Source organism: Eptatretus burgeri, chromosome 1, assembly GCF_056783735.1.
Source record: "Eptatretus burgeri isolate ZD-2024b chromosome 1, Ebu_testis_v1, whole genome shotgun sequence".
In the NCBI taxonomy this organism is placed as follows: Eukaryota; Metazoa; Chordata; class Myxini; order Myxiniformes; family Myxinidae; genus Eptatretus; species Eptatretus burgeri.
This window is the reverse complement of record NC_140961.1, coordinates 163,799,647-163,827,188: the sequence shown is the minus strand read 5'-3', so window position 1 is coordinate 163,827,188 and position 27,542 is coordinate 163,799,647. Positions and strand designations below refer to the sequence as shown.

The 27,542-nt window shown below is 48.3% G+C and overlaps 1 protein-coding gene across 5 annotated transcripts in view; it reads right to left on the bottom strand.

The window, feature by feature from the left end:
• LOC147035913 (arrestin domain-containing protein 1-like) overlaps nt 1-27,542 on the bottom strand; it is a 102,914-nt gene that overhangs the window by 6,927 nt on the left and 68,445 nt on the right. For 3 of the 5 annotated variants that reach the window (XM_085848288.1, XM_085848273.1, XM_085848262.1), the window contains 2 exons: nt 21,346-21,565; nt 15,592-15,699 (listed from right to left, as the gene is read on the bottom strand). In XM_085848288.1, the coding sequence (XP_085704414.1) occupies nt 15,592-15,699; nt 21,346-21,565 (328 nt within the window). Of the gene's footprint in view, nt 1-5,117; nt 5,234-15,591; nt 15,700-21,345; nt 21,566-27,542 lie in introns of all 5 variants that reach the window. The other 2 variants (XR_015049834.1, XR_015049852.1) reach the window with 2 other exon arrangements.

Sequence of the window (27,542 nt, the reverse complement as noted above, 5' to 3'; positions counted from 1 at the left end):
CTCTCCCTCTCTCAAGATGTCTTTCTTCTTCTTCTTCTTCTTCTTCTTCTTCTTCTTCTTCTTTTTCTTTCGGCTAGCTCCCGTTAGGGGTCGCCACAGCGGATCAACCGTCTCCATTTCGCTCTATCCTCCACATCTTCCATTGAGACTCCAACCACCCGCATGTCCGCCCTCACCATATCCATGAACCTCTTATTTGGCCTTCCTCTTCTCCTCCTGCTTGGCGGCTCCATCTTCAACATCCTTCTCCCGATATACTCCGCTTCCCTCCTGTGCACATGTCCAAACCATCTCAATCTATCCTCTCTCACTTTGTCTCCAAACCATCCTACCTGCGCTGTCCCTCGAATATACTCATACCTTATCCTGTCCATCCTCGTCACTCCCAAAGCGAATCGCAGCATCTTTAACTCTGCCACCTCCAGCTCTGCTTCCTGTCTTTTTGTTCGTGCCACCGCCTCCAAACCATACAACATAGCTGGTCTCACTACCGTCTTATATACTTTCCCCTTCACTCTTGCAGCTACCCTTCTGTCACAAATCACTCCTGCAACTCTTCTCCACCCACTCCATCCTGCCTGCACTCTCTTTTTCACTTCTCTCCCACACTCTCCGTTACTTTGGACAGTTGATCCCAAGTATTTAAACCCATCCACCTTCCCCACCTCAACTCCTTGCAACTGCACCATACCACCCCCCTCCCTCTCATTTACGCACATGTACTCCGTCTTACTCCGACTGATTATCATTCCCCTTCTCTCCAGTGCGTACCTCCACCTCTCGAGGATTGCCTCAGCCTGCTCCCTACTCTCCCTGCAGATCATGATGTCATCCGCGAACATCATAGTCCATGGAGACTCCAGTCTGATCTCGTCCGTCAACCTGTCCATCACCATTGCAAACAGGAAAGGGCTCAGAGTCGATACTTGATGCAATCCCACTTTTACCTTAAACCGGTCGGTCATTACTACCGCACACCTCACCGCTGTCACACTGTCCTCATACATATCCTGCACGATCCTCACATACTTCTCAACCACTCCCGACTTCCTCATACAATACCACAACTCCTCTCTTGGCACCCTATCATAAGCTTTCTCTAAATCCACAAACACACAATGTAACTCTTTCTGGCCTTCCCTATACTTCTCCATCAACATTCTCAAAGCAAACATCGCATCAGTGGTGCTCTTTCCTGGCATAAACCCATAATGCTGCTCACAAATTGTCACCTCTCCTCTCAACCGAGCTTCCACTACTCTTTCCCACAACTTCATGGTGTGGCTTAACAACTTTATCCCTCTGTAATTTCCACAGCTCTGCACATCACCCTTATTCTTGAAAATCGGAACCAGTACACTTGATCTCCACTCCTCCGGCATCCTCTCACTTTCCAAGATTTTATTAAACAATCTGGTTAACAACCCCACTGCCATCTCTCCTAAGCACTTCCATGCCTCCACTGGTATACCATCTGGACCAACCGCCTTTCCACTCTTCATCCTCTTCATAGCAGTCCTCACTTCATCCTTACTGATCCACCCGACTTCCAGATTCACTATCTCCACTTCTTCCAACCTTCTCTCTCTCTCTCATTTTCTTCATTCATCAGCTCCTCAAAGTACTCCATCCACCTTCTCAACACACTCTCCTGGCTCGTCAGCACATTCCCATTTGCGTCCTTTATCACCCTAACCTGCAGCACATCCTTCCCAGCTCGGTCCCTCTGTCTTGCCAATCGGTATAAATCCTTTTCCCCTTCTTTTGTATCCAACTTCTCATACAGCTCGTCATATGCTAACCACTCAAGATGTCTGTCTCTGTCTCCAAATGTATCTGGATGGTGATTATGCCCAGATCATGATTATCTCCACACATATCTGAATGGTGCACATATCTGGATGGCGGTTATGTCCGGATGGTGGCTATCTCCATATGTGTCTGGATGGTGGTTATTTCCGGATGGACCCTCCCCTCATGCCAACTTCCCTTGCCCTCCCCTCACGCTGCCTCCTCTTCAACCTCATGCTGCCTCTCCCCCCTCACACTACAGACAACCCCATCCTCATGCTGCCTCCCCCCCTCGCGTTGCATCCCCTCCCTTGTGTAGCTTCCCCTCCTCCTCATGCACCCTCCCCCTCCCCCCCTTCGTGCTACCGTCCCCTCCCATCACACTACCTCCCCACCCATCGCACTGCCTTCCCCTCCCCTCATGCTGCCTTCACTTTCCTTCCCATTTCCCTCATGCTGCTTCCCTCCCTCATGCTTCCCCACCCTCACACTGCCTCCCAACCCTCGCGCTGCCTCACCCTCCTCTCACGCTGCCTTCCCCTCCCCTCATGCTGCCTTCCTCTCCCCTCACGCTGCCTTCCCCTCCCCTCATGCTGCCTTCCCCTCCCTTCATGCTACCTTCCCTTCCCATCAGGCTGCCTTCACCTTCCCACCTCTTATGCTGCCTTCCCTTCCGCTCCTCTCACACTAGCTCCTCAATGCTGCTTTCCTCTACCCTCATGCTTCCTCCTCTTCCTTTCACACTGCCTTCCCTTCTCCTCATGCTATCCTCCTCACAAAGCCCCTCCCCCTCCACCCTTCACGGACATCTCTGTGTGGTCTCTTGGTGTCTGGGCGGTGTTTAGTTTGACCTGTTTGAATGTGCTGTTTCAACATACTCCATTTTGTTCAATCCTGACTAATGCCGGCAGAAGGGGACTATTTCTCCCCCACCCCCGCTTCCCCTAAAGTCCTCCTACCAAATGCAAATTTCAAACCCCTCCCCCCCTACCAAATGCAAGTACAGAACACTCCCTTCCCCTCCCCACTACCCCCTCTCTCCCCCATCCTCCTAAAGTGTAGAGCGACGTGTGGTGAGGAATCACTCTCCATCCCCTTTCCTCACTCTCCCCCTTGCTCGTTCTCCCCCCCCTTTTCCTAGCTTCTCCTTCCTCCCCACCCTCCTTCCTAAAAGCCGCTTACTCACCCCCCACCCCTCCTCCATGCTCCCCCTCCCTCCTCTCTCTCCCTCCCCTCCCGCATCTCAATATTCCCGTCAGTGAGGGAATGGGTTGTGTTTGGAGCACGAACCACTCATACAGGGCGACGGAGCAGGAACCACTCATACAGGGTGACGGCGCACGAACCACTCACTCAGGGTGACGGAGAATGAACCACTCACTCAGGGTGACGGAGCACGAACCACTCAGTCAGGGTGACGGAGCACGAACCACTCACACAGGGTGACGGAGCACGAACCACTCAAACAGGGTGACGGAGCACGAACCACTCACACAGGGTGACGGAGCACGAACCACTCACTCAAGGTGACGGAGCACGAACCACTCACAGGGTGACAGAGCACGAACCACTCATACAGGGTGACGGAGCACAAACCACTCATACAGGGTGACGGAGCACGACCCACTCATACAGGGTGACGGAGCACGAACCACTCATACAGGGTGACAGAGCACGAACCACTCATACAGGGTGACGGAGCACGAACCACTCATACAGGGTGACGGAGCACGAACCACTCATACAGGGTGAAGGAGCACGAACCACTCATACAGGGTGACGGAGCACGAACCACTCATACAGGGTGACGGAACACGAGCCACTCATACAGGGTGACGGAGCACGAACCACTCATACAGGGTGACGGAGCACGAACCACTCATACAGGGTGACGGAGCACGAACCACTCATACAGGGTGACGGAGCACGAACCAGTCACACAGGGTGACGGAGCACGAACCACTCACTCAGGGTGACGGAGCACGAACCACTCATACAGGGTGACAGAGCACGAACCACTCACTCAGGGTGACGGAGCATGAACCACTCACACAGCGTGACAGCGCATGAACCACTCACACAGGGTGACGGAGCATGAATCACTCACTCAGGGTGATGGAGCATGAACCACTCACACAGGGTGACGGAGCACGAACCACTCATACAGGGTGACAGAGCACGAACCACTCATACAGCGTGACGGAGCACGAACCACTCATACAGGGTGATGGAGCACGAACCACTCACACAGGGTGATGGAGCATGGACCACTCGCTCAGTGTCTCGCTTTCGGTGACGGAACATGAACCACTTGCTCTGAATGACGTGGCGTGGCAAAAGCATCTGCAGTGAGTGAATGATTCGCTCAGAATGAGGTAGCGCGGTTCTGCTATCAACAATGGGTGCTCGGCAAGCGGCTTAAGCACTCATGGTGGATAAGGAACGGTTGGCCAGGCTGCCGCTGCATACCATAATGAATGCCTTGAAATTTAAAGCCGGTCTTCACCGCGTACACAGCAGTTAATGAAATAAAATGATTTTATCCACAAAAGAGTTGCTGTGTAATTCAGAACAACTCTGGAGACATCGCAGAGTGAAATAAACCATTTTGCCTGCTCGTCTGTGCATGTGTCACGTGGTACATCAGTTCAGGGTCCACGCAAACGTTTTAAATTTTTTTGAAAACATCTCTTTTTTTTAAATCCGATTTCTTTTGATTCCCTGCAGAGCACCTCGTGAAACCTCTGAAAATATAGACATAGATATGGCAGATGCTATGGCTAAAGCAGTTCCTCTGGGGGACAGGGCGTGAGGTCGAGCAGTGAATGCATTAAATCATATCGCTCAATGAAGCTCGTTAATTTTGTTATGTTCCTAAATTATTTGTTCACTCAATATAATTCTCCAAAACAGTAGAAGATGAGTTTAATGTTTTGGAAATTACACATTTTCTTGTGTATGTCTGGAGAAGGAGGGAACATAGATGTGCTTCCTTAAAGTAAACAGATATATCGGCTTAGTTATAAGACTCGTTATTTCTTTAAATTAACAGATTTCATAACAGATTTCGACAATTATTTAGTCCGGATGAAATCCGATCCTCAAAACCGAAATTATATTTCGATGATATAATTTAATTAGTCCGTGAGAGTAGATTGTGGAAAATCATATCATTTTATGCATGAAATCGTTCTGAGCTCCTAATTTGAAAACTATAGTACTTACAAAAGTGATGGACACAACGATTCGTCGCTATGATGAACAGGCATTCGATAAGAGTGAGGAAAGTTAAAAAAATAAACTTTATCATAAAGAAATCATTGCACCTGTTCCAAGTCAAGGCATGGTTGAGAAGGCCAAAAAAACATGGCGGCCTCAGACCCCAGCGAGGTTTCCCAGGAAACGCCTTAAGACGTCGGACAGCGAGGTGGCCGAGGATCGTCTGATGAAGGATATAATTAAATAATGCTGTTACTTATCTTCAAAAGGGGATTTTTAATTAAACCAAACACCCAATTTTCATTCATGCACTTCCTTGGAGTTTTCTTTGTGTACATGGAAAGGTTCAGGCTGTTATGTTTCATGGTTTTGGAGTTATGGAGGACACACACACACACACACACACACACACACACACACACACACACACACACACACACACACACACACACACACACACACACACACACACACACACACACACACCCTTTTATTAGCATAGACTTGAAGAACAAACTAAATCGTACACAATAATAAATAATGGCTGACACATGGTCAGCAAGGGAAGCCAGAGGACAACAGTAAGAAAATCAAATTGGAAAGGATTATGAGGTAAAGGAACTAAAAAAGGGATAAGGCTAAATATGAGGATGAAGGAGCAAGAAGAAATGTGACACGACGAGCAATTTGAGGGATAGGTGACCGTGAGCATCCAAGGCTGCCTGAAGAATAGTTTCCCAAAAGCAATGTGTCACCAATCAAACCACTTCTCCAATTCATCTGGAATCTTCACTCCGAGCCTCCCTCTCATTGCCTCGACTGTAGTGTGACGTGGCAACTCGATTCCGATAGCTCATATCTCAATCTCTTCATAAATCCTGTCTACCTCTCCACCAGCACATTTCCCTCCACTCCGTACCTCATGCTCCATCTCAGTTCCCATTCCAACTGGCCCATCACTCAGTCAGCCAGTTCAAGGGATCATCAATTTAAAGCAGCCACAGGGCAGTTCATGCATGTTTACCTGTCTTGGCAGTCCCCAAGACAAACTATTAGTTCAGCTTAAGGAAAGGCCGAATAAAATAAAACATAAATTAATAACGAAGTTACATTATAAAATAGTACCTGCTGGCCTTCGAAATCTTCCCTGAATGGCCAAATAATAGAATGTTTCCATCGCCAATGAAATCATTATGATTTCGGAAATACATGACATAATTTAAACCGAGTGACAGACGTTACCATAACCACCATTTTTCAAACACAATCTTATTCATCAAAATGATGATAAAGTGGAACATTTTCTTGACGATCGGGGACAATTGGCAGTCTCACCAACTTTGAGGGAAATTTGCAGTCTTTTGGGAGCAAAAGAAAGTTTAAGGGAAATTTCTTCCTGATGTTGACCATGAGTCATGAAGAAGGTTAGGTTAGGTAAGAGAGCATGTGCCAGAACAGCTCGTCGCTGCGTCCACTTTCTGCCGGTACTCCAGGGGCCTCCGTCTGGCCTTCCCCCAGGCAGATGCCAGGCCCATCCCCATCTCTTCGAGATGCTGGTCAACATGCTGCAACCACAAGTCACGTGGTTGGCCCGTTGGCCTCCTCCACTCATGAGACTCCCGCGCTGAGAATCTGGTGAGCAGGATCAGCGTCAGGAAAACGAGCCACATGTCCATACAGCCGCAACTGACGCTCACGAACTATGCAGGAAACAAATCTCATCCGAGTCTCTCTCAGCAACCGATCGTTAGACACAAAATATGACCAGCGATAGCCAAGGATTCTCTGAAGAGACCTTGTACCAAAGGAATTAAGTCTCCGGCTCAGATCCTTGGTCAGAGTCCAAGTCTCGCATCCATAGAGCAAGACTGGAAGCACCAAGGACCCAAAGACTCGGACTTTCGTCCTCCCGCACAGGTACCGGCAGCGCCACACCCCATGATCCAGTGAATCCATGACTCCCCAGGCCCGACCCAGACGTCTATTGACCTCTGACTCACAGCCAGCAGAGACATGAATATCACTGCCAAGGTAAGTGAATCTCTCCATGACCTCAACATCCTCACCACAAACAGACACAGACAGGACAGCAGCATCCAAGATGTCATTGAAAGCCTGGATCTTAGTTTTTGTAATGTACTGAAATGGGAGATGCTTAGCAGGCAGACACGAGCGGGAGGACAGTCGAGCCGGGCTGTGTTGTAGAAGTGCGAGCGCGGGCGTACTCTGCCCGGCGGCTCCCCTTTATTCCGTATTCGGCACACTCACGAGCCGGGCGACTCCAGTATTACTGTGACGCCTCAGACGGCGCGCACACCTTATATCCCTTGCAGATACGATGACCACCACGACTACTCCTCCCATCATCACGCCCATCATGCATCATCATCATGCCCCTCCCCGTAGGCCCGCAGACTACACCACACTCCTCCCTCCTAAAAGTATGATTATTAAATGATCACCATTATAAGAAGCATTATAAGGACTTCGGTATAATAATCATGAAAATAAAATGAAAAATAGCGAAGTATAATAGCACACCACATCATATAATGTGTCGATGCGAGCGAGTGGAGCAGCAAAGGCCAGGTTCCAAAGACGGAGGTGCACAAAGCACCCACCAAACTCTGACCGCGTTACCGATATGAAGCAGCAAAATGAGAAGCACAGCAGCACTACACAGCAAAAATGCCCCCAGGCGGCCCATGCTGACATGGCCCTCGCCGAGGTCGTGACGACCTTTCGAGCCAACCTCCCCCGGCACCATCAAACGCCTCCGGCCCACTCCCCCCAGGCAGACCCGACGTAGATAAACATTCCGAGGCCGGAAGCCCGCTGTCTGGAAGCCGTGGCGCCAGCCTTGATCGACCTTGGCCGGGGGCACTGAACAGCGCCGCTGGCTGTACGCATTTAATGCTCCAAAACAACTCACGCACCACAATCAGTTGAGACGCCAACGCTCGTCCAAACGGCCTTGAGCGAACACAGAGAGCTGCGCTCGCAACCAGAGGTGGGGGTAACGCCGACCAGGGCACCAGTCTTGGTTCCGAGTCGACCTCCGAGACCCACACGGCAGCTAGACGGGAGCAACTCCATTTAAACCACACTGCAATCATAGGCTCGTTATAAATCACTACGAACATCACTCGAAGCATTGCAAACTCACTTTTCCGTACAGCGCGGTCTTTTGATAAACCCCGAGCACATGACAAAGCAACTACCTGCGGCCTGGGGCAACTGGAGGCCAATAAACCTTCTTTATTCGCCCCCACATCACATTGATCATAATACCAACTCCATTGACTGATCTCCGCCAAATCCACTTTCACACGAGAACTGCTGGCAGTTATTTCAACAACGTTAAACTGCATCACTAGAGCAAGGAAAAACACATATGCCATGAACAACAACCCACAACCCACATCACGAGTCCGTTTCTTGGTTGTCGACTTGATGTTGCGACTCGCGACTCCCTTTAACGCCACGGGCTCACCGCCACCTGTTGAAGCTGCCTGAACAACACCGACGCGCATTGCCTCACGAACACTGCCGAAGTGCGGGAACTCATCGCGAGCGAAGCGCGGGAACTCCTCGCGAGAGCTGATACGGCTCTCGCCGCTCCCAAACCGCACATCACCGCCGCAGGCAGCAACGAACGGTCGCTCCCGCTGCATCGACGCGGCCCCCGCTGCCAGAGCCTCGCCCTCGGTACTCGACGAAGGTCTCGAAGAGAGCACTGGCACATCTGGAGGTACGAACCGGAGATCCAGTCCGAGGTGCGCCAGCCCGTTCCGACCCAAAAGGGTCCGGCTCGCCGGCATCGTCATGCCCCGGTTGCAGGCCGATCTCCAGGTCACTGGGGTCCTGCTGCGGTGCCCCTTCACTCCCGGTGCGACCGTGCTGCGGTGCCCCTTCGCTCCCGGTGCGACCGTGCTGCGGTGCGCGCCCTCGTCCCGCACCGCTAGGCGCGCGAGCACCCTGCGGCACTTGTGCCATCGCGCGGACTCCGGGCTGCGCGACCTGCGGCACTTGTGCGGTCACCGCGTGGACCTCGGGATTAGCCGCCATGCCCAGCTGGAGCTACTCATTACGTCCTGGCCAGCAATGGCGCGGACATCCGTGAGTATCTGCTCGACAGATGAAGCAGTCGCGACCGCCGAGTCGAATGTGATGTCGGTCAACCGTAGGATGGCTGCTCGCAGACCAGAAAAAAAACGATCTCTGAGCCGTGCCGGACGCTCCTCTGTCGTGAATTTGCACGGCACAGCCGAATGCGATGCGCGGGCAGCACGAGTGGACTCAATTCGACACCCGATCCGTGCCTCGATCACTTCAACCTCCCCTGCCACTGATCTTGTCATCTCCGGATCAATTGGAAGCAGGTTTTGACCCGGGACGGAAGGATCGCTTCGCACACCGCCATCTATGACTGTAACGATGGGCGATGACCCTTGGCCCACACACCGTAGACGACCTCGAGTGCTCAGACCGCCGTCCGAGTGATTGCATTGCAACGCTCGCCCACGACCCGCGCCGCAGACCGTGCGCGTGGCCGTGCGTGCCTGGCCCATCGCGATGACCCCCAGACCATCTGCTGTGCCCCGACCATCAAGACCTCGGACATTCTCCAGAGCTTGCTCGACGTCCCACGCCGCGTTCGAGCCGAAACGCGTGTCCTCGACAAAACGAACAGTGAGCGCGGCCGTTGCCCACTCGACGTGGCCGAAGTCGATTCCGACGAAGGCGGGCACGCGTACGTTTGCCGTGCACCGACCCTCTGCCATGCTCGTGCTGGCGAGACCTTTGGCTCCGTAGCTTGGAACCGCACCGGTCATTTGCCGCCCTTGCACACGCCGATCCGAAGATCCTCGTCAGCCAACTGTAATGTACTGAAACGGGAGATGCTTAGCAGGCAGACACGAGCGGGAGGACAGTCGAGCCTGGCTGTGTTGTACAAGTGCAAGCGCAGGCGTAATCTGCCCGGCGGCTCCCCTTTATTCCGTATTCGGCACACTCACGAGCCGGGCGACTGCAGTATTACTGCGACGCCTCAGACGGCGCGCACACCTTATATCCCTTGCAGATACGATGACCACCACGACCACTCCTCCCATCATCACGCCCATCATGCATCATCATCATGCCCCTCCCCATAGGCCCGCAGACTACACCACAGTTTTGACCCAAGAAATCTGTAATCCCAGCGGCTCCGACTCCTCATTCAGCACCTCGAGGGCCCCCAAAAGGATATCTAAAGTCTCCGCAAAGATGACTGCATCATCTGCAAAATCAAGGTCCGAGATCTTGACATTCCCAAACGATGCACCGCAGCTTGATCTCTCCGATATCCTTCCCAGAATCCAGTCCATACAAGTGCTGAAAAGTGTGAGGGCCAGTACACACCCCTGACAAACTCCATTAACAACTGGAAATAAGTCAGAGATGGTACCACCACACTTCACAGCACTCTCAGTACCAGAGTAGAGTTCAGACATCAGATCGATCAGTTTTGGTGGCACCCCACGTAGACCAAGAATCCTCCAGAGGGTGTCCCGATTCACTGAATCGAACGCTTTACAGAGATCAACATAGGCTGCAAGCAGCCCCTGCCGAAACTCTCGTCTGCGTTCGGTGAGGACACGAAGAGCAAGGATACGGTCATTCATTGACCTCTTTGGTGAAAGCCTGACTGCTCTGGATGCTGGTGCTCAATCAGATGGTGGCGAACCCTGTCAAGAATTATCCGAGCAAAGACCTTGCCCGGCACTGAGAGCAGCGTCACCCCTCGGTAGTTGTTGCAGTCTTGGCGATCACCCTTCCCTTTCCAGAGAGGGACAACAAGGCCCCTCTTCTAATCAGCTGGGATGATGCCTGCGTTCCAGGCAGAGCACAAAACTACATGCAACGACACGAGTGCAGCATTTCCACCAGTCTTGAGAAATTCAGCATGGATGCCACAGATCCCTGGAGCTTTACCCCGTTTTAACCGGTTCACCGCAGCCCGTGTTTCCACAAGCGAAGGTGGAGCACAGTTGATTGGAGGGTCAGCAACAGGGATTGTAACACCCTTGATGTCCAACTCGACAGCTGGGGGATCAGCATGGTACAACCGCTCAAAGTAACCAGCCCAGCGGGCCTTCACTTCAGACTCCTCTGTCAAGAGCCTACCACTCTCTGCTCGAACTGCAGTGCTCCGAGGGATGGGCTTGGATGAACGCAATGCGCGAATTCCCCTGTAAGCAGGACGAGAATCACCTGTCCACAGGTGATGCTCTACCCCCTCACAGATTCCTCGCACATAGGCCTCCTTGTTCACCCTTAGTGCACGTACAGTTTTACGCCTCAGCTCCTGAACAGCTCAGCTCTGCCATTCAGCCTGGCCCTGCAACTCTGGTCAATGGTATCCAGTGTCCCTTGAGAGACAAAGTTCTTCTTTGCCCTGCGGTGAGTTCCAAGACATCCACCGGCAACAACAAGGACGGTGGTCTTGAAGGCGTTCCACAACTCTTCAGGACCCTCCAAAGCACCCAGACACCCCAAATGTCCACTCAGGCTGTTCGCAAACTCCTCAGCTACTCTCTCATCCTTGAGCTTGCCAACATCCAGCCTAAGCTGGGATGATACCATTCTCCGGGATTTAAGATGCAGCTTTAGAGTTGCTACAACAAGCCGGTGGTCAGTATTGAGGAACTGAGCACTCCGGTAGACCCTGCAGTTCTGGATCATCCTCCGGCGACCGTCAACGAGGACATGCTCAATCTCCTTTGCCACACCGCCAGCGTTGGAATACCAAGTCCAGCGATGAACTTGTGGGCGCTGAAACCATGAACCAGCCACCCTAAGTCCATGACTTCTTGCAAAGTCAAGGAACTTAGTGCTATTCTGGTTCATAGTTCCTGACCCATGGGGACCAACACATGTCTCGTAACCATCCCAATCAGTTCCAGTCGATGCATCGAAATCTCCCTAAAACTAAAAGTGTATCTCGTCTGTGTGGTGTATGGGCATGGAGCGCTGAGGGGCGTGGAGTGCTTATGATGATAGTCACGTGGTTAGGGGTTCATATATCTTCACGCGCCTCAGCCCGAACTATATATATATATATATATATATATATATATATATATATATATATATATATATATATATATATATATATATATATATATATATATATATATATATATATATATATCTTCTTCTTCTTCTTTCGCTGCTCCCGTACGGGGTCGCCACAGCGGATCATCCGTATGATCCGCATAGTTATTTGGCACATGTTTTACGCCGGATGCCCTTCCTGACGCAACCCTGGTCGCCTCTTACGACACAGGGATATGGTACACCTATTTTAACCGGGGTATACACCGGCCCAGTATACTGGTACTCATTTCGCCGACCTCGGAAGGATGACAGGCTGAGTTAACCCCCTGGTGTATTCATTCAGTGGCCCAACGGGGTTTGAACTCAGGACCTTTTGGATCCCAAGCAGCTGCCCTAACCACTGCGCCAACACCAGGCTCATATATATATATATATATATATATATATATATATATATATATATATATATATATATATATATATATGTATATATATATGTATATGTATATATATGTATATATATATATATATATATATATATATATATATATATATATATATATATATATATATATATATATATATATATATATATATACAGTGGGGAGAACAAGTATTTGATACACTGCCGATTTTGCAGGTTTTCCCACTTACAAAGCACGTAGAGGTCTGTAATTTTTATCAGAGGTACACTTCAACTGTGAAAGACGGAATCTCAAACAAAAATCCTGAAAATCGCATTATATGATTTTTAAATAATGAATTTGCATTTTATTGCATGAAATAAATATTTGATCAGCGACCAACCAGTAAGAATTCCGGCTCTCACAGACCTGTTAGTTTTGTCTTTAAGAAGCCTTCCCATTCTCCACTCATTACCTGTATTAACTGCACCTGTTTGAACTCGTTATCTGCATAAAAGACAGCTGTCCACACTCAATCAATCAGACTCCAACCTCTCCACAATGGGCAAGACCAGAGAGCTGTCTAAGGACATCAGGGACAAAATTGTAGACTTGCACAAGGCTGGGATGGGTTACAGGACAAAAGGCAAGCAGCTTGGTGAGAAGGCAACAACTGTTGGCGCAATTATTAGAAAATGGAAGAAGTTCAAGATAACAGTCAATCTCCCTCAGTCTGGGGCTCCATGCAAGATCCCACCTCGTGGAGCCTCAATGATCATGAGAAAGGTGAGTGATCAGCCCAGAACTACATGGCAGGACCTGGTCAATGACCTGAAGAGAGCTGGAACCACAGTATCAAAGAAAACCACAAGTAACACACTACGCCGTCATGGATTAAAATCCTGCAGCACACGCAAGGTCCCTCTGCTCAAGCCAGCGCATGTCCAGGCCCATCTGAAGTTTGCCAATGACCATCTGGATGATCCAGAGGAGGAATGGGAGAAGGTCATGTGGTCTGATGAGACCAAAATAGAGCTTTTTGGTTTAAACTCCACTCGCCGTGTTTGGAGGAAGAAGAAGGATGAGTACAACCTCAAGAACACCATCCCAACCGTGAAGCATGGAGGTGGAAACATCATTCTTTGGGGATGCTTTTCTGCAAAGGGGACAGGACGACTGCACCGTATTGAGGGAAGGATGGATGGGGCCATGTATCGTGAGATCTTGGCCAACAACCTCCTTCCCTCAACAAGAGTATTGAAGATGGGGCGTGGCTGGGTCTTCCAGCATGACAATGACCCGAAACACACAGCCAGGGCAACTAAGGAGTAGCTCCGTAAGAAGCATCTCAAGGTCCTGGAGTGGCCTAGCCGGTCTCCAGACCTGAACCCAATAGAAAATCTTTGGAGGGAGCTGAAAGTCTGTGTTGCCCAGAGACAGCCCCGAAAACCTGAAGGATCTGGAGAAGATCTGTATGGAGGAGTGGGCCAAAATCCCTGCTGCAGTCTGTGCAAACCTGGTTAAGAACTGTAGAAAACATCTGATCCCTGTAATTCAAACAAAGGTTTCTGTACAAAATATTAAGTTCTGTTTTTCTGATGTATCAAATACTTATTTCATGCAATAAAATGCAAGTTAATTATTTAAAAATCACACAATGTGATTTTCAGGATTTTTGTTTTCGATTCTGTCTTTCACAGTTGAAGTGTACCTCTGATAAAAATTACAGACCTCTACGTGCTTTGTAAGTGGGAAAACCTGCAAAATCGGCAGTGTATCAAATACTTGTTCTCCCCACTGTAGATATATATATATATATATATATATATATATATATATATATATATATATATATATATATATATATATATATATATATATATATATAGATATATATATATAGATATAGTTGAATGATATATGCACTCAGATATATGAAACCCGAACCACGTGACTATCATCATAAGCACTCCACGCCCCTCAGCGCTCCATGCCCATACACCACACTCTGGGGCACTGACCAACCACAGACTCGAGCGTGGCATAGAAGGTGTCCTTCATGGTGAGATCACTCACCTTAGTCTGAGCATGTACAAAGACCAGGGAAACGACACTCAAGGAGTGATGAATCCTTCGTTTCATGACACAATCGTTGACCAGTGTTACCTCAATTATCATTGGGGTCAGCTTATTGGACACAGCTACAGCAACTCCTTGGGTATGGTAACCATCAGAGCGACCAGACCAATAGTAGGTGTAACACCCACCATTATCTCGCCGCAATCCGGTCTCCGAACCTCAGAGAGTGCTGCAATACCAATGTCCAAACGCTTCAGCTCAGATGATAACAGAGACAGGTGATCATCCTCTCTTAGGGATAGGACATTCCAGGCACCCACCCGAAGGGACCGCCTCAGGTTAACCCAAGGAGACCGCCGTCTGGTGGACAACACCTCAGCATCACTCTGACACACTCTCCCGCAATCTGACCCAGGGATGTTACCCCGTGGTTTCCCTCCTTTCATCAAAGATTGGGGGTCCCGAATGCTTTGCCCCAATCCCGTCATCCGGTGAGCTGCCCTGTGAAGGGAAGCGGCACAGGAGGTACTCCCACGGAGTGGGTTTTCAGATTTTTTTTTTGCGTTTTTGTGTTTTACGGAATGAAGGGTTTTACAGTGGCCAGAGTGCAAATCCTGCCACCAACCTCCTAATAAGAAGTAGCCCAACTGCAGGAGGACGTCCGCAGACACAGTTGGGCACTAGATATGGATGGCGGTTGGCTCACAAAGAGCTCCTCCGCCCTTTGACAGGTTTTGTTTTTAATCCTGCTGGTTGTCCATATCCAAACACCCTCCTCACCAGAAAACCTGGTGGGGGAGACGGTTTATTCGCCGACAACCCGACCATGGAACAGGTTAGTACAGGTTTACATGGTACCTGGAGCAAGTCACAGATCTAACCTGACCTGACACATGAAGAAGAAAGTTCCAAAACAAAGTTAAATTCAAATTCAAAAGATTACAGCTAAAAGCCATGAATCATGTAGATAGCTGGCTAACCACCTGGTCGTACCTACCGCCAATGGCTGTCATTGGTGGACTCTGAAATAGTGCACTGGGTACGTGTCCTGGAGAACCCTGGAACTGTAGTTGCATATTGGGGTTGATGGCGTCCTGAGCAGGGTCTGAAAATTCAGAAGAAAAAAAAAACAGCAGGATGAGGAATCTTTTCAAAATTAGCCAATCCAAATTCACCAAAAACCTACACGATTTTTCTTCAACCTTTCCTTCACCTAATCCGACGTAATCTTTATCGAAAATTTTTAAAAAATGTTATTACTCCCCACTGCACCAAAACCCAGCACCACGGAGTCTTTTCTCCTCCTCATCCGGCCCTCTCCCCGACCTCTTCTGCAACCCCCACACTCTTTCAACAACTCTCCTTACCTCCCCCTCCCCTCCTTCTTCATTAACAGTGTGAACCTCAAATACCTGGGGCCTTCACTCAAACCTTACAGATCTTTCCATTCAGGCTGCCACTGACAAACCAAACATAATCTCCTTAACAGAAACTTTCCTCCTTCAAGACGTCTCTGACTCCCTAGTATCTCTCCCTGGTTACTCCCTCCACTGGAATGACACAACTGAACCTCGTCCTGGTGGTGGAGTTGCTCTCTTCATCAAAGACTCTATTCCTCACTCTCCATGCATTACCCTCTCTGGCTACGGCCTCCCCTCCAATTCCACCTCATGTTTACTGCGTGTTGTACCGTCTGCCAAACAGTGATGACTCCATTTCCATCTTGCTCTCCGAAAACATGGATCAACTTCTATCCTCTCATCCAAACTCTCTCTTCCTCATATGTGGTGACTTCAATTGCCATCATGCCAGTTGGCTGGGTGTGGGTACGCCTGTCATCTGTCAAGGCACTTTAGCAAAAGACTTCTGTGACTCATTGGGACTGACTCAATCTGTCAACTTCCCGAACCGGAACTCAACCAACAGTACTCCATCTCTTCTGCCTCTGATTGACAGATTTCCCTGAAAATATCTGTTCCTCCTCCGCTACAATCCGTTCATCTGTCCACATGCTCGTCAAAGTAGACATCACTCTGGATGTTATTAGAGAACCCCCTCAGTGCCGTCGAGTCTGGCATTTCACTCAGATTGACTGGCAGGGTCTTCAAGCAGCCATCAAACTTCTAGACTGGTCTCCCATCTCTGCTTTCTCCAACATCACCTCGTCCTGGGGATTCCTTCAAAGAAAGTTGCTCTCCCTCGTGCACAGATTTATCCCATGTCATCTTTACTTGTCATACTCTTCCTCCCGTCCATGGTTCACTGAAGCTTGCGGCGAGGCAATTGTTCGGACATAACTTGCCTTCAACTCCTGGAAGGCTAATCCAACTGAAGGCAATCTCAGTTCCTTCCACAAAATTCGGAGCTGGAGCAAGTGTGTGTGTGTGTGTGTGTGTGTGTGTGTGTGTGTGTGTGTGTGTGTGTGTGTGTGTGTGTGTGTGTGTGTGTGTTTACCCTCAGGAGAGCCAGGAAACAACATCTTTCTAACCTCGTTTGAACTCTCAAACCCGTCTCCCTCCAACAAATCCTGGTGGTGTCTAGTAAAGTCTGTTTCTGGTGTATGTTCCCCCTCCATCCCCGACCTTACCTCAAATTGCCGCACAGCTGATACCGCACGTGAAAAGGCTGAATGCCAAAACTCAGTGTTTGCATCTGAATCTTGTGTCCGAAACCCATCGCTTTCTCTACCCACCTTACCCAGTTGTACCCAACTTAATTAAGGAATTTTAGCAAATTGTATTGATCATCTGTGAAAAAATTGCTTACCAAAAAATTTCTTCACTACCGTATTCATCTCGGTGTCTACTAACTCCTATCAATTAGTGCAAACCCAAATCCTTGTGGAAATTCTGGGGAGCCAATCAAAGTTCGGGTGCTCAGAGGGCCTGCACGAAAAAAAATCGGAAAAATTAACTTTTGCCAATATTGACTTGTGGGATGTCTAAAGAGGGTTTTTTGGAGTGCTGAATTGATTCCAACCATTAGATTTGAGGAAAAAATGAATCCCTGGCTGTAAAATATTGATATGATACATTTTTAGATATCTCAGACTGTGTTTTGCGGTAATTTGGCTCAATTGATTCAGATTGTTCAAATTGTGCTGACACCAGCATACAACATTTTTGAAACCACTGCTATATTGATGGTTATACTTGTGCTCATGCTCAGTAGAATTCTCTGTGTTAGCTGACGTTAGCTAAGAGCTTTTAGCTCTAAAATTATTTTGTACCGGACTCAATAGAAGTTGAATATATTCAACGTAGAGTGGACCTATTAATGTTAAAACACATCACTGTATGTGTGTTCTGTCTGTTTTGTGTCAAAATTTCATGTCCTGTCTGTTGCTTACAAAAAAAGTCTTATTTTTTAGGACAGTATGGACAAGGATGTGACTGAACCTGGCTTGAGGTGTTTCATCGGTGGTGGTTCCGGGATTGAAAAGCATACACTCTCAAAAGTCTCCAATAAAGGCCACCCACGGATCTTATCACATTCTGAGCTTGTGGGCGATGCGGCGTTGATCGGGAGACTAAATGAGGACTGGAACAACGGAGAAGACAGCAAATTGAGATACCATGTGGATTGTAAAACAGAGTTGTACAGCAATGCTCCGATGATGCCGACACCTCCATCGTCCGCGCAGCTCCAAATGAGGCAAGAGAGTCCCCTGTTGAGGTGAGGGCTGAGGACAAAGACGTCCTGGTTATGCTGATTCATCATGTTGCAGACCATCCAATCTTCCTCACGACAGCCAAAGAAACATCTCACGATGTCGGAAAGATCCGGGAGGCCCTCCCAGAGATATATCGGAGGTATCTCATCTTCTTGCACAGCTTCTCTGGCTGTGATAGTGTCTGCAATTTTGGGGTTTAGCAAACCAACTTTGCTAAGCAAGCTCTGCAAGACTGATGAAGCAGAGAGTGCAATGGACGTGTTTATGGACATCCGAGCTGAGGAAGGTGATATCATTAAAGCAGGCTTTGATCTTTTCATGCTCATGTTCCATGGGAAATCCTCCAAAGACTTGGAAGACTTGAGATTCGACATCTTCAGCAAGCGAGCTGCTACTGGGAGCATAAAACCTGAGAAACTCCCCCCGACAACAGGAGCTGCAGCACAGCACTCTCTCTGAGCTTACCTCCAGACTATAGACTGGCTGATGCTGCAAAGTCCATCGTTGGATGCCTGGGACTATGGATGGCAACTCACTGAGCAAGGATATGCACCAGTCCCTTCTGCAGACCCCATTGCACCAGACTACCTCCTGACGTTTGCCAGCTGCAACTGTGCGGGGGACTGCAGCTCACTCGGGTGCTGCTGTAAAAAGCAAGGAGTCAAGTGTATTTCTGCTTGCGGAATCTGTCATGGTAACTCTTGCCTGAACATAAACCAGCTGGATGACAAGAGGAGTGAGGAAGATACTGGGGAGTTTGATGAATAAGGTTGTAAAAGCTGACGAAGCAACATTTCCATTGAGCACAATTCTGTTAAAAATGTCAATAAAATACATTTTATATGAGCAAGGAGTGTTTTTTCCTCAAATATAAAGGTTGGAATCAATTCAGCACCCCAAAAAACCCTAGTTAGACATCCCACAAGTCAATATTGGCAAAAGTTAATTTTCCGATTTTTTCACGCAGGCCCTCTGAGCACCCGGAATTTGATTGGCTCCCCAGAATTTTCCACAAGGATTTGGGTTTGCACTAATTGATAGGTGTTAGTAGACATCTAGATGAATACGTTAGTGAAGAAATTTTTTGGTAAGCAATCTTTTCACAGATGGTCAATACAATTTGATAAAATTCCCTTACTGACTGTCTCTGGACTCTGTGTCCTTCGCTCCTGACAAGGTGGAGAGCTTGCTTTCAAACCTCGAGTCAGATTCTGCAACCTGTCCAGACTGCATCAGCCCACGTGTCCTAAAAACCTGCTCTTCTGCTCTTGCTCACCCTCTCTCTGTTCTATTCACTCTCTCATTTGCTCAAGGCCATCTACCATCTGCTTGGAAATCAGCAAACATCACTGCCCTGCATAAAAAAAAGGTGCAAAAACAGATCCCTGCAACTACAGAACAATCAGCCTTCTCCCAATCATTAGCAAGGTGATGGATTCCATCATCGCTTCAGACATTAAATCCTTCCTCTTCTCCAATTGCTTGATTTCCAATCATCAATTTGGTTTCAGACCAGGTCACTCTACCCTGGATATGCTGCTTCTGCTCTCCCAAGAATGGATGGAGGTCCTCAATGCCGGACATGAAATCAGAACCATATCCCAAGACATATCATGTGTTTTTAACACAGTCTGGCACCCTGCCCTGCTCAACAAACTCTCTTCCTATGGTATCCAAGGGCATCTCCACTCTTGGCTCGCAAACTTCCTCTCCTGTCGCACCCAACGTGTGGCCCTGAATGGAGTTCTCTCAAACGATCTTCCTGTCAAGGCTGGAGTTCCTCAAGGCACCGTTCTGGGCCCTGTTCTCTTTCTGGTTTTCATCAATGATCTCTCTGACTCTGGAAAATCCTCTTTATCTCTTTGCTGATGACTCCACCCTCTGCTGTACCATTTGTCATCCCTCAGACCGGCAAGCAGCAGCCTCTTCGCTCACTGCAGATCTGGGTAAAATCACAAACTAGTCCAACACGTGGAACATGTCTTTCAACCCTGACAAATCTCACACTCTCATTATGTTTCTCCAAAAGAACCATCTGGAACCCCCACCCCCCCCACACCCATCCCCTTTCTCAACAATCCTGTTGAAGAAGTCCTTTCATTCAGGCTTCTGGGTCTCACTATCTGCGATGACCTTTCCTGGGAAAACCACATTTCCAACCTGGCCTCCAAAGCCAGTAGCCGACTGGAAATCCTCCATCGTGCAAAGTCCTTCCTCAGCCCACCTGAGCTCCTGACCACTTACAAAGCTTTCGTCCGCAGCCTGATGGAGTACTGCTCTCCCCTCTGGGCTGGTGCTCCTGCCTCTCACCTTTCTCGGCTTCACGCTGTGGAAACCAAGGCATTTAGGATCTCCCACGATGTGGCCGAGTCTTTGGGTCTCTCACTCTCTCACCGCAGACAGATCGGTGGTCTTTCTGTCTTCTACCGTCTCATCCCCCCCCCCCACTGTCTGAAATATGTCCCCCCCTCCCCCCAATATTTCTACAGGGCAATCAAGGTCTGCCATCAATGCCCTTCTGGTAAAATTACCAAAATCAAGAATCACTGCTCACCTTCACCCTTTCATTTATCTTTTTTTCCTGCCTTTGCAACAAACTCCCACACTCTCTTCAATTCCACGCTTCCCTCCAGGTGTTCAAAACAGCTGTTCACCACCATCTCTTATTTTCCCCCATCCAAAACTACGATCTTTTCTACCCCTGCTAATCCACGCCGAACCCACCTCCTTCAAATTCCCTGATTTCCTTCCTGAAAGTCCCTGTATGTCCATTGTGTGTACCCCAAGTTCCCCACCCCATCCCTCTCCCTTCCACAGATCTCATGTTTCTGTTCACACTGTTATTCCTTCCCTCTCCCACTCCTCTCGTCTCCTGCTCCCCTTGTTATACGCTCTGTGCGTTTGCTCTCATACGAGCCTCGACAGTGTATACAACAAAAGGACACTTTTACAAATCATCTTAAGCAACTCAAACATCAAACCAAGGTAAAGGAATGATATGACAAATGAAAATAGCTTTGTACCCAATGTTATCTCTTTAAAATCAGCACAAAAACTCAAAAAGAACATTTTTCATACATGCAGCATAAGGAAGCATGGGGTTGAAAGGGTTAACAGGTGGCATTGCAGTGGGGAAGACCACTGGAGCAACAGGAAATGTTGAAAGCATGCCAGGCTGTTGGGCCCACTGTTGAGATGGAAAATGTTGAGGTCCAGTCACTTGTTGAGGTCTGCAAATGGGAACATTTCCCACGCACAGTGGCAATTTGACAGACATGTGAACACCACAAACAGAGACCTGCAAAATAAATTAATAAAAAAACAAAAAATAAATTAAACAAACAAAATAAATTGTCAAACAGTCATCAATATTTCACAGTTAGGTATCTGTGCTTCCCATAGGGTTAGTTTGATACAATAATAAAGCACAAATAAGCCCATTTTTGGTGACCAATCTCCAATGCACAGAGTTCCAGGATCACTTGGCACAGTGTCAAGGTGGAGTGGGCATCACCTTGGAACTCTCTGTAGAGATCGCTCTTTCCTTGGGTGTAATATCTACTTCAAGGTGCAGAAGGCATTTGTGCACAGTTCCTTCAAGTAAAGCTCTCCTCCGTGGGTTGATGCAATTGTTTCTCACTTCATACTTTGAGAGACCGTGGATTACAATCCCCCTCATAGAGCAATTGGTATCTCTTGGCAGGGAGTTGAAACACAGGCCCCTCTGCTCTTCCAACCCATTATCTTTCCCCAGCTCCGACATGTGACGTGCAGTCATCCACAGCAACCATTACCGAGGCTCTGTGTCCACCTGTTCCCTTCTGCTTTTCTCCTGTAAATCTGTATGTCCCTTCTTGTCGTCATGTGTTTGTTTTACCTTTGAAATCTGCCATCTTATATAAAGCATTTTACCTATCACTGAAAAGCAAATTTTGCAATACTGTTGTGTGCTCACGAACTCAGCATTGCTTGGCAGGTACAGAAGATGACAAGACCAATTGGGATGGACAAATATTTTCTTAATAACCTCTGTAAAGACTGCACAAGTCGGGATATTGCACTCAAGTTTATCAACGCAAAAATATTTGTGATAAACAAAGGATGTCACAAAAACAATCCACAAAGAGGCTTTCAACAAAGAAAATCACAACAAATCGAAAACATTCAATCTCAGGCCACAATAGCCAACGGAATGGCCAAACAAAATCACTTATCCTAATTTATCGATAATAATAAATGTGTGTGTGTGTGTGTGTGTGTGTGTGTGTGTGTGTGTGTGTGTGTGTGTGTGTGTGTGTGTGTGTGTGTGTGTGTGTGTGTGTGTGTGTGTGTGTGTGTGTGTGTGTGTGCGCTCCATAACTCCAAAACCATGAAACCTAGTAACCTGAAACTTTGCACACATCCTCAGGGGACTCCAAAGGAAGTGCAAGAGTGAAATTTGGGTGTTTGAGTTAAAACGCCCCTTTTGAAGATACATTAACAGTCTTACCTCCATGAAAGCCTTATCCTTGGTCAGCCCAACCTCACCTTGCATGGGTCTAAGCCACCATTTTGATTCGACCGATTCAAACGTGCCTTACCTTCGAAACACGATCTATTCTCACGGAATAATTAAAGAATATAATCAAAATATTATATCCGATTTTAGGATCACATCTCGTGGATTAAACAAGTGTCAATCTGGAGTGAAATCGGAAAATTTTAAGTAAATTGCGATTCTTATAACAAAGCGTGTATATTTATTTAAGGAAAGCGATGATCCCACCTCCATATTTACGCAACAACATGTGAAATTGCCAAAGCATTAAACGTCAATTTTTCTACTGTTCCAACAACTATATTAAGTGAAGAAAAGATCAACAAACATGCCCGAAGTGTAACTTCATCGAGTGCAACGGAAAATAATTTTAAAGCAGTCAAAAGCTCCCACGGTATGAGCAGTGGTTTTGGCGACTGCGGCTCGGTTCTCCGTGGGGGAATCCCAGGAGTTTGAAATGCAAAATAAATTTGAGGGATTACAATGAGTAAAGCGAACTACGAGTTGAAGAGAGATATTGGAAAATGTTTTCAATGGCTACAAAGCAATGCATTTCCACTCCACGGCAGGATGGCCGAGAGGTACGCGCACTCGCGCTAAGCTGTCGAGCATGGATTCAAATCTGAACCCAGATACAAGGTGTCATCTAGTGTTTCACAGGCAGGGTGATTAATCAATGTGTGCCGTCCCTCAAATGGATGTTAACCTGGGCGTCGTATCTCCCGGAATTAGTTGGTGAACATTAAAGATCCCTTCATGTTGTCCTTCGTGAAGAGTAGGGGGAGCTATTCCCAGCATCCTGGCCAAATTCCAAATTCCTACTCCAACCTACAGAGGTACTGCATCAGCAGCACTGCCACACCCTCAGTCATTGGGGCTACTCGCAGCCTTGTGCTGTACAGGTAAAAAAGATTACCAGACCCAGATATGTAGTATTGTTGTGGTTCTCGGAACCACATGCATCCAACATAAAGGGGTCCCAAGACAGTTATTCCATTATTATACGTGTAGATAGTCCCTCCCCTTTTGTCAATGCGGGACAACAGGGGCGTGCGTTGCAATGATCTCAGAGCTAGGTAGAGTAGAGTCTAGTAGAGTCGTGCGTACGTGAGTGCTGGCCACGTGCTGTGTAATGGCTGAAGCATGCGCACTCTATGGAATGTGCTCGAAGTCAGACGCACGTACGCCACTCGCGACTTTGTTATCGTACAAAGCAGGGAACGAATGCACCGCTCGCGACTTTGTTATCGTACAAAGCAGGGCACGACTGCACTGCTCGCAACTTTGTATGGTATTTCCTCAATATCTGACACATATTGGTGTTCACCCCACACACACGCGAGAAGAACTGGGCAAACGCGAGTACTGACCACGTGGGCCATGGCAGATCCATGTGTACTGCACGAAACATGCATGGATTTATCCATAACAAGGTACCCTCGGCCCTCGCGGGCAGCAGCGGATTCCCCATGGATGGTGAACGTCTTCTCGTCTCCATGGCCAGCGAAGCTGCGATCGAGCAGGGGAATGTGGTACAGTGCGGGCTACGTTGGTGCACGCGGAGCAAGTGCATTGTTCATCGCTGTTCAGACGCCCGAGCGGGCATGGGGGACCCTCAGCCAGTCGCCAGGGCATTGCCCAGGGGTTTTTGTGGGACGATCGCAAGCCAGCTTCGGTGTGGGCGATTCGTGCCATGTCGTGGGGTCGGAACGGAATATTTTCGCTGTCTGGGATGACCTTGCCGGAAACGGAGTGTTGCAGTTTCCAGCCAAAGTTAGCGAGCCGCGTGAGGGGTCGGGGCCAATCAGAGCACCCAATTCAGGTGATGATGCTTCGCTTCGGGGTGGCCCCCCCGCCCCGCGCTGAGAGTCCCATAAAGGTTGGAGCGGACCCTCCTCCGTCTCTGTCTGTCTGTCTCTGTCTGTCTGTGTCTGTCTGTGTCTGTCTGTGTCTGTCTGTGTCTGTCTGTGTCTGTCTGTGTCTGTCTGTGTCTGTCTGTGTCTGTCTGTGTCTGTCTGTCTCTGTCTGTCTCTGTCTCTCTCTCTCTCTCTCTCTCTCTCTCTCTCTCTCTCTCTCTCTCTCTCTCTCTCCCTCTCTCCCTCCCTCTCTCTCTCTCTCTCTCTCTCTCTCTCTCTCTCTCTCTCTCCCCCTCCCCTCTGGCCGACATCGCCACGACCTGCCTCCTGCTGCCTGGACTACACCTCCTCGTCTCCGCCCACACGATGTTGACCCCACCTGCCTACCTGGTCCCACCTACCACTCTATCCACGCACTCTGGACTCCGCCTCTTCTCCACTTCAGCCCTTATTCACGCCCACGGTTTCCACACACGCTGCTGAAGCAAGAGACGACGCGCCAGCTGTCGGGTACCACACCACGGAACATTTCCGCCCCCCAAAACATATTGGTGGCGCATTCGTGCAATCAAGTACAAAGGTACCAAGATCGTAGCCTCAACTCCTCTCCCTTCTTGTTTCAATAATTTCTCTTCATCAGGTATTCTGTGTCTGTGTGTGTGCGTGTATGTGTGTCTTGGCACCTGTCTGCTTAAGTAAAGGCCCAGTCACACCTTGACGTTTTAGCCAGCTTATGCCGATTTTTGGAAAATTTGTCTAAAACGCTGGTACATGTCGAATACGTTATGGGTAAGTTTTGATAACATTGAGAGCACACTGAAAAACACTACCATACGTCGTTGTACGCTGGCTTTAAACGTTGTACTTTTCGGTTGTCCTCAAATTTTCCATGCTTGAAATTTTAAGACTTATGCCAGCGTATGACTCACACGTTTCGCATAACGCTGGCCATAAGTTGTAGGCACGTCACGCGATCGTTGACACACGTCGACACACGTTACTTGTGAGTTACTCATAAGTCGAAACACGTCGAGGTAATGTTTAGCGTGCCCGAAACTTATATTTAACCTATGAGTTACGTGTTGTACTCACGTTACGCGATCGGTGACACACATCGACACACGTTACTTGTAAGGTGCTCATAAGTCGAAACACATCAAGGTAATGGTTAGCGTCAGTGTTCCAGACTCCCTGGTTTTTTTTTTTTTTTGGTTTTTTTTTTTCTTCCTTCCTTCGGTATGATGGTGATTTTGACACTTCGATTTCTAGTGCGGTTATAATATAATATAATATAATTAATAGGCTGCCGCTCAACAATTTAAATCATAACCGCACTGTACACTGAACACCGTCATACCGAAGAAAAAAAAAACCCGGGAGTCTGGAACACTGACGCTAACCATTACCTTGACGTGTTTCGACTTATAAGTTTCTTACAAGTAACGTGTGTCGATGTGTGTCAACGATCGCATATCGTGCGTACAACTTATTCCCATCGCATGCGGAGCGTGTGTCATACGGCAAGTACGTCGTAAAATTTTCAACATGTTCAAAATTACAAGACGTACTCCACTTACTACGACGTATGATAGCATACTTTAGCGTTCTATTCACGCATACCAAACTTACCCATACCGTATTCTACGTGCGCCAGCGTTTTAGACGCATTTTTCAGAGGTTGGCATACGCTGGCAAGATCGCCAAGGTGTGACTACGATGTTGACACTTCCATTTCTGCGGCGGTTATGATTTGAATCGTTGTGCGGCAGCCTTTTCATAACCTACGCCACGTCATCGTCGGCGATGCGTGCAGCGCGCTATGCATAAGTTAGACTATCGTTGGGCATAGGTTGTGAAGGCCGACAACAGGTTCAGCATTCGTTGGTATAAGTTATCTATAACACAACGAAACGTTCTGTGTCCGTTACTAATACGTTATGCATAAGACCAAGTCGTTATGAATACGTCCGAATCTTTAAAAAAAAAACATCAAAAGTTCAACGTAAGCCAGCGTTTTACATTCATTTTAATACGTTGCCATTGCTGGCTAAAACGTCAAGGTGTGACTGGGCCTTTAGACTGCAGAAGATTGTTAATGTTATCAATATTATTGTTATTATTTTCACATTAAGTCTGCTCTGTGTCCCCTTTTGTAAGTTGCCAGTAAATAAATCATTATTAGGAATGTTCCCTGCTCGTTTTGGTGGTTTCTTTCATTGATCCAGCATGGTCCGAATCCAAACTTAGCCGGGACTTTATTCCCAACAATCCGTTCCTTTTAGCCGGTACTTCCTTGGCAGTGTCGCTCGGCTGCATCCGATCCGGTAAAGTGATGTGGTCCGATAAAGTGATCCGGTTTGAGCAAGGCGTATCGAGGGCATGTTCCCCGGTAATTAAATCACGTGATTATTTGGATAACCCAATTAACCCATAGACAGGAGGACCCTAGGTCACGCGGTTGAGTTATTGGCGTCCACGGTCCGTTAAGCAACCCGCCGTGTCACGGGATTATCTGTGTGCGATGGTCTACAATTCCGGGGAGTCTGGTGGGAGCTCAGATAGCTTCCCCCCCCCCACTAGTGGTCTTCTCATCCGACCCCCGGCTTGCAACACGATTGTTGCGAATTCTTGCCCGCCGGCGTGCGATCGGCCACTCCACTCGGATGGCGGCCGCCTCGCCCACCGGAACGGACAATTCAGTCCTGACCCTTTCGGAACAACGCCGGGAGCTAGTCATGGGTAGGGGTTTAACCTCACCACGATCGTGCCAATTGCCCACCCGCGCAGGATAGGGTTGCTCACCAAATTCGACCTACCTAAGTGCCTGCGTGAGTGGTCGACTGGGCGATCATACCACGCCACAGGCCGACTCCGGACACGAA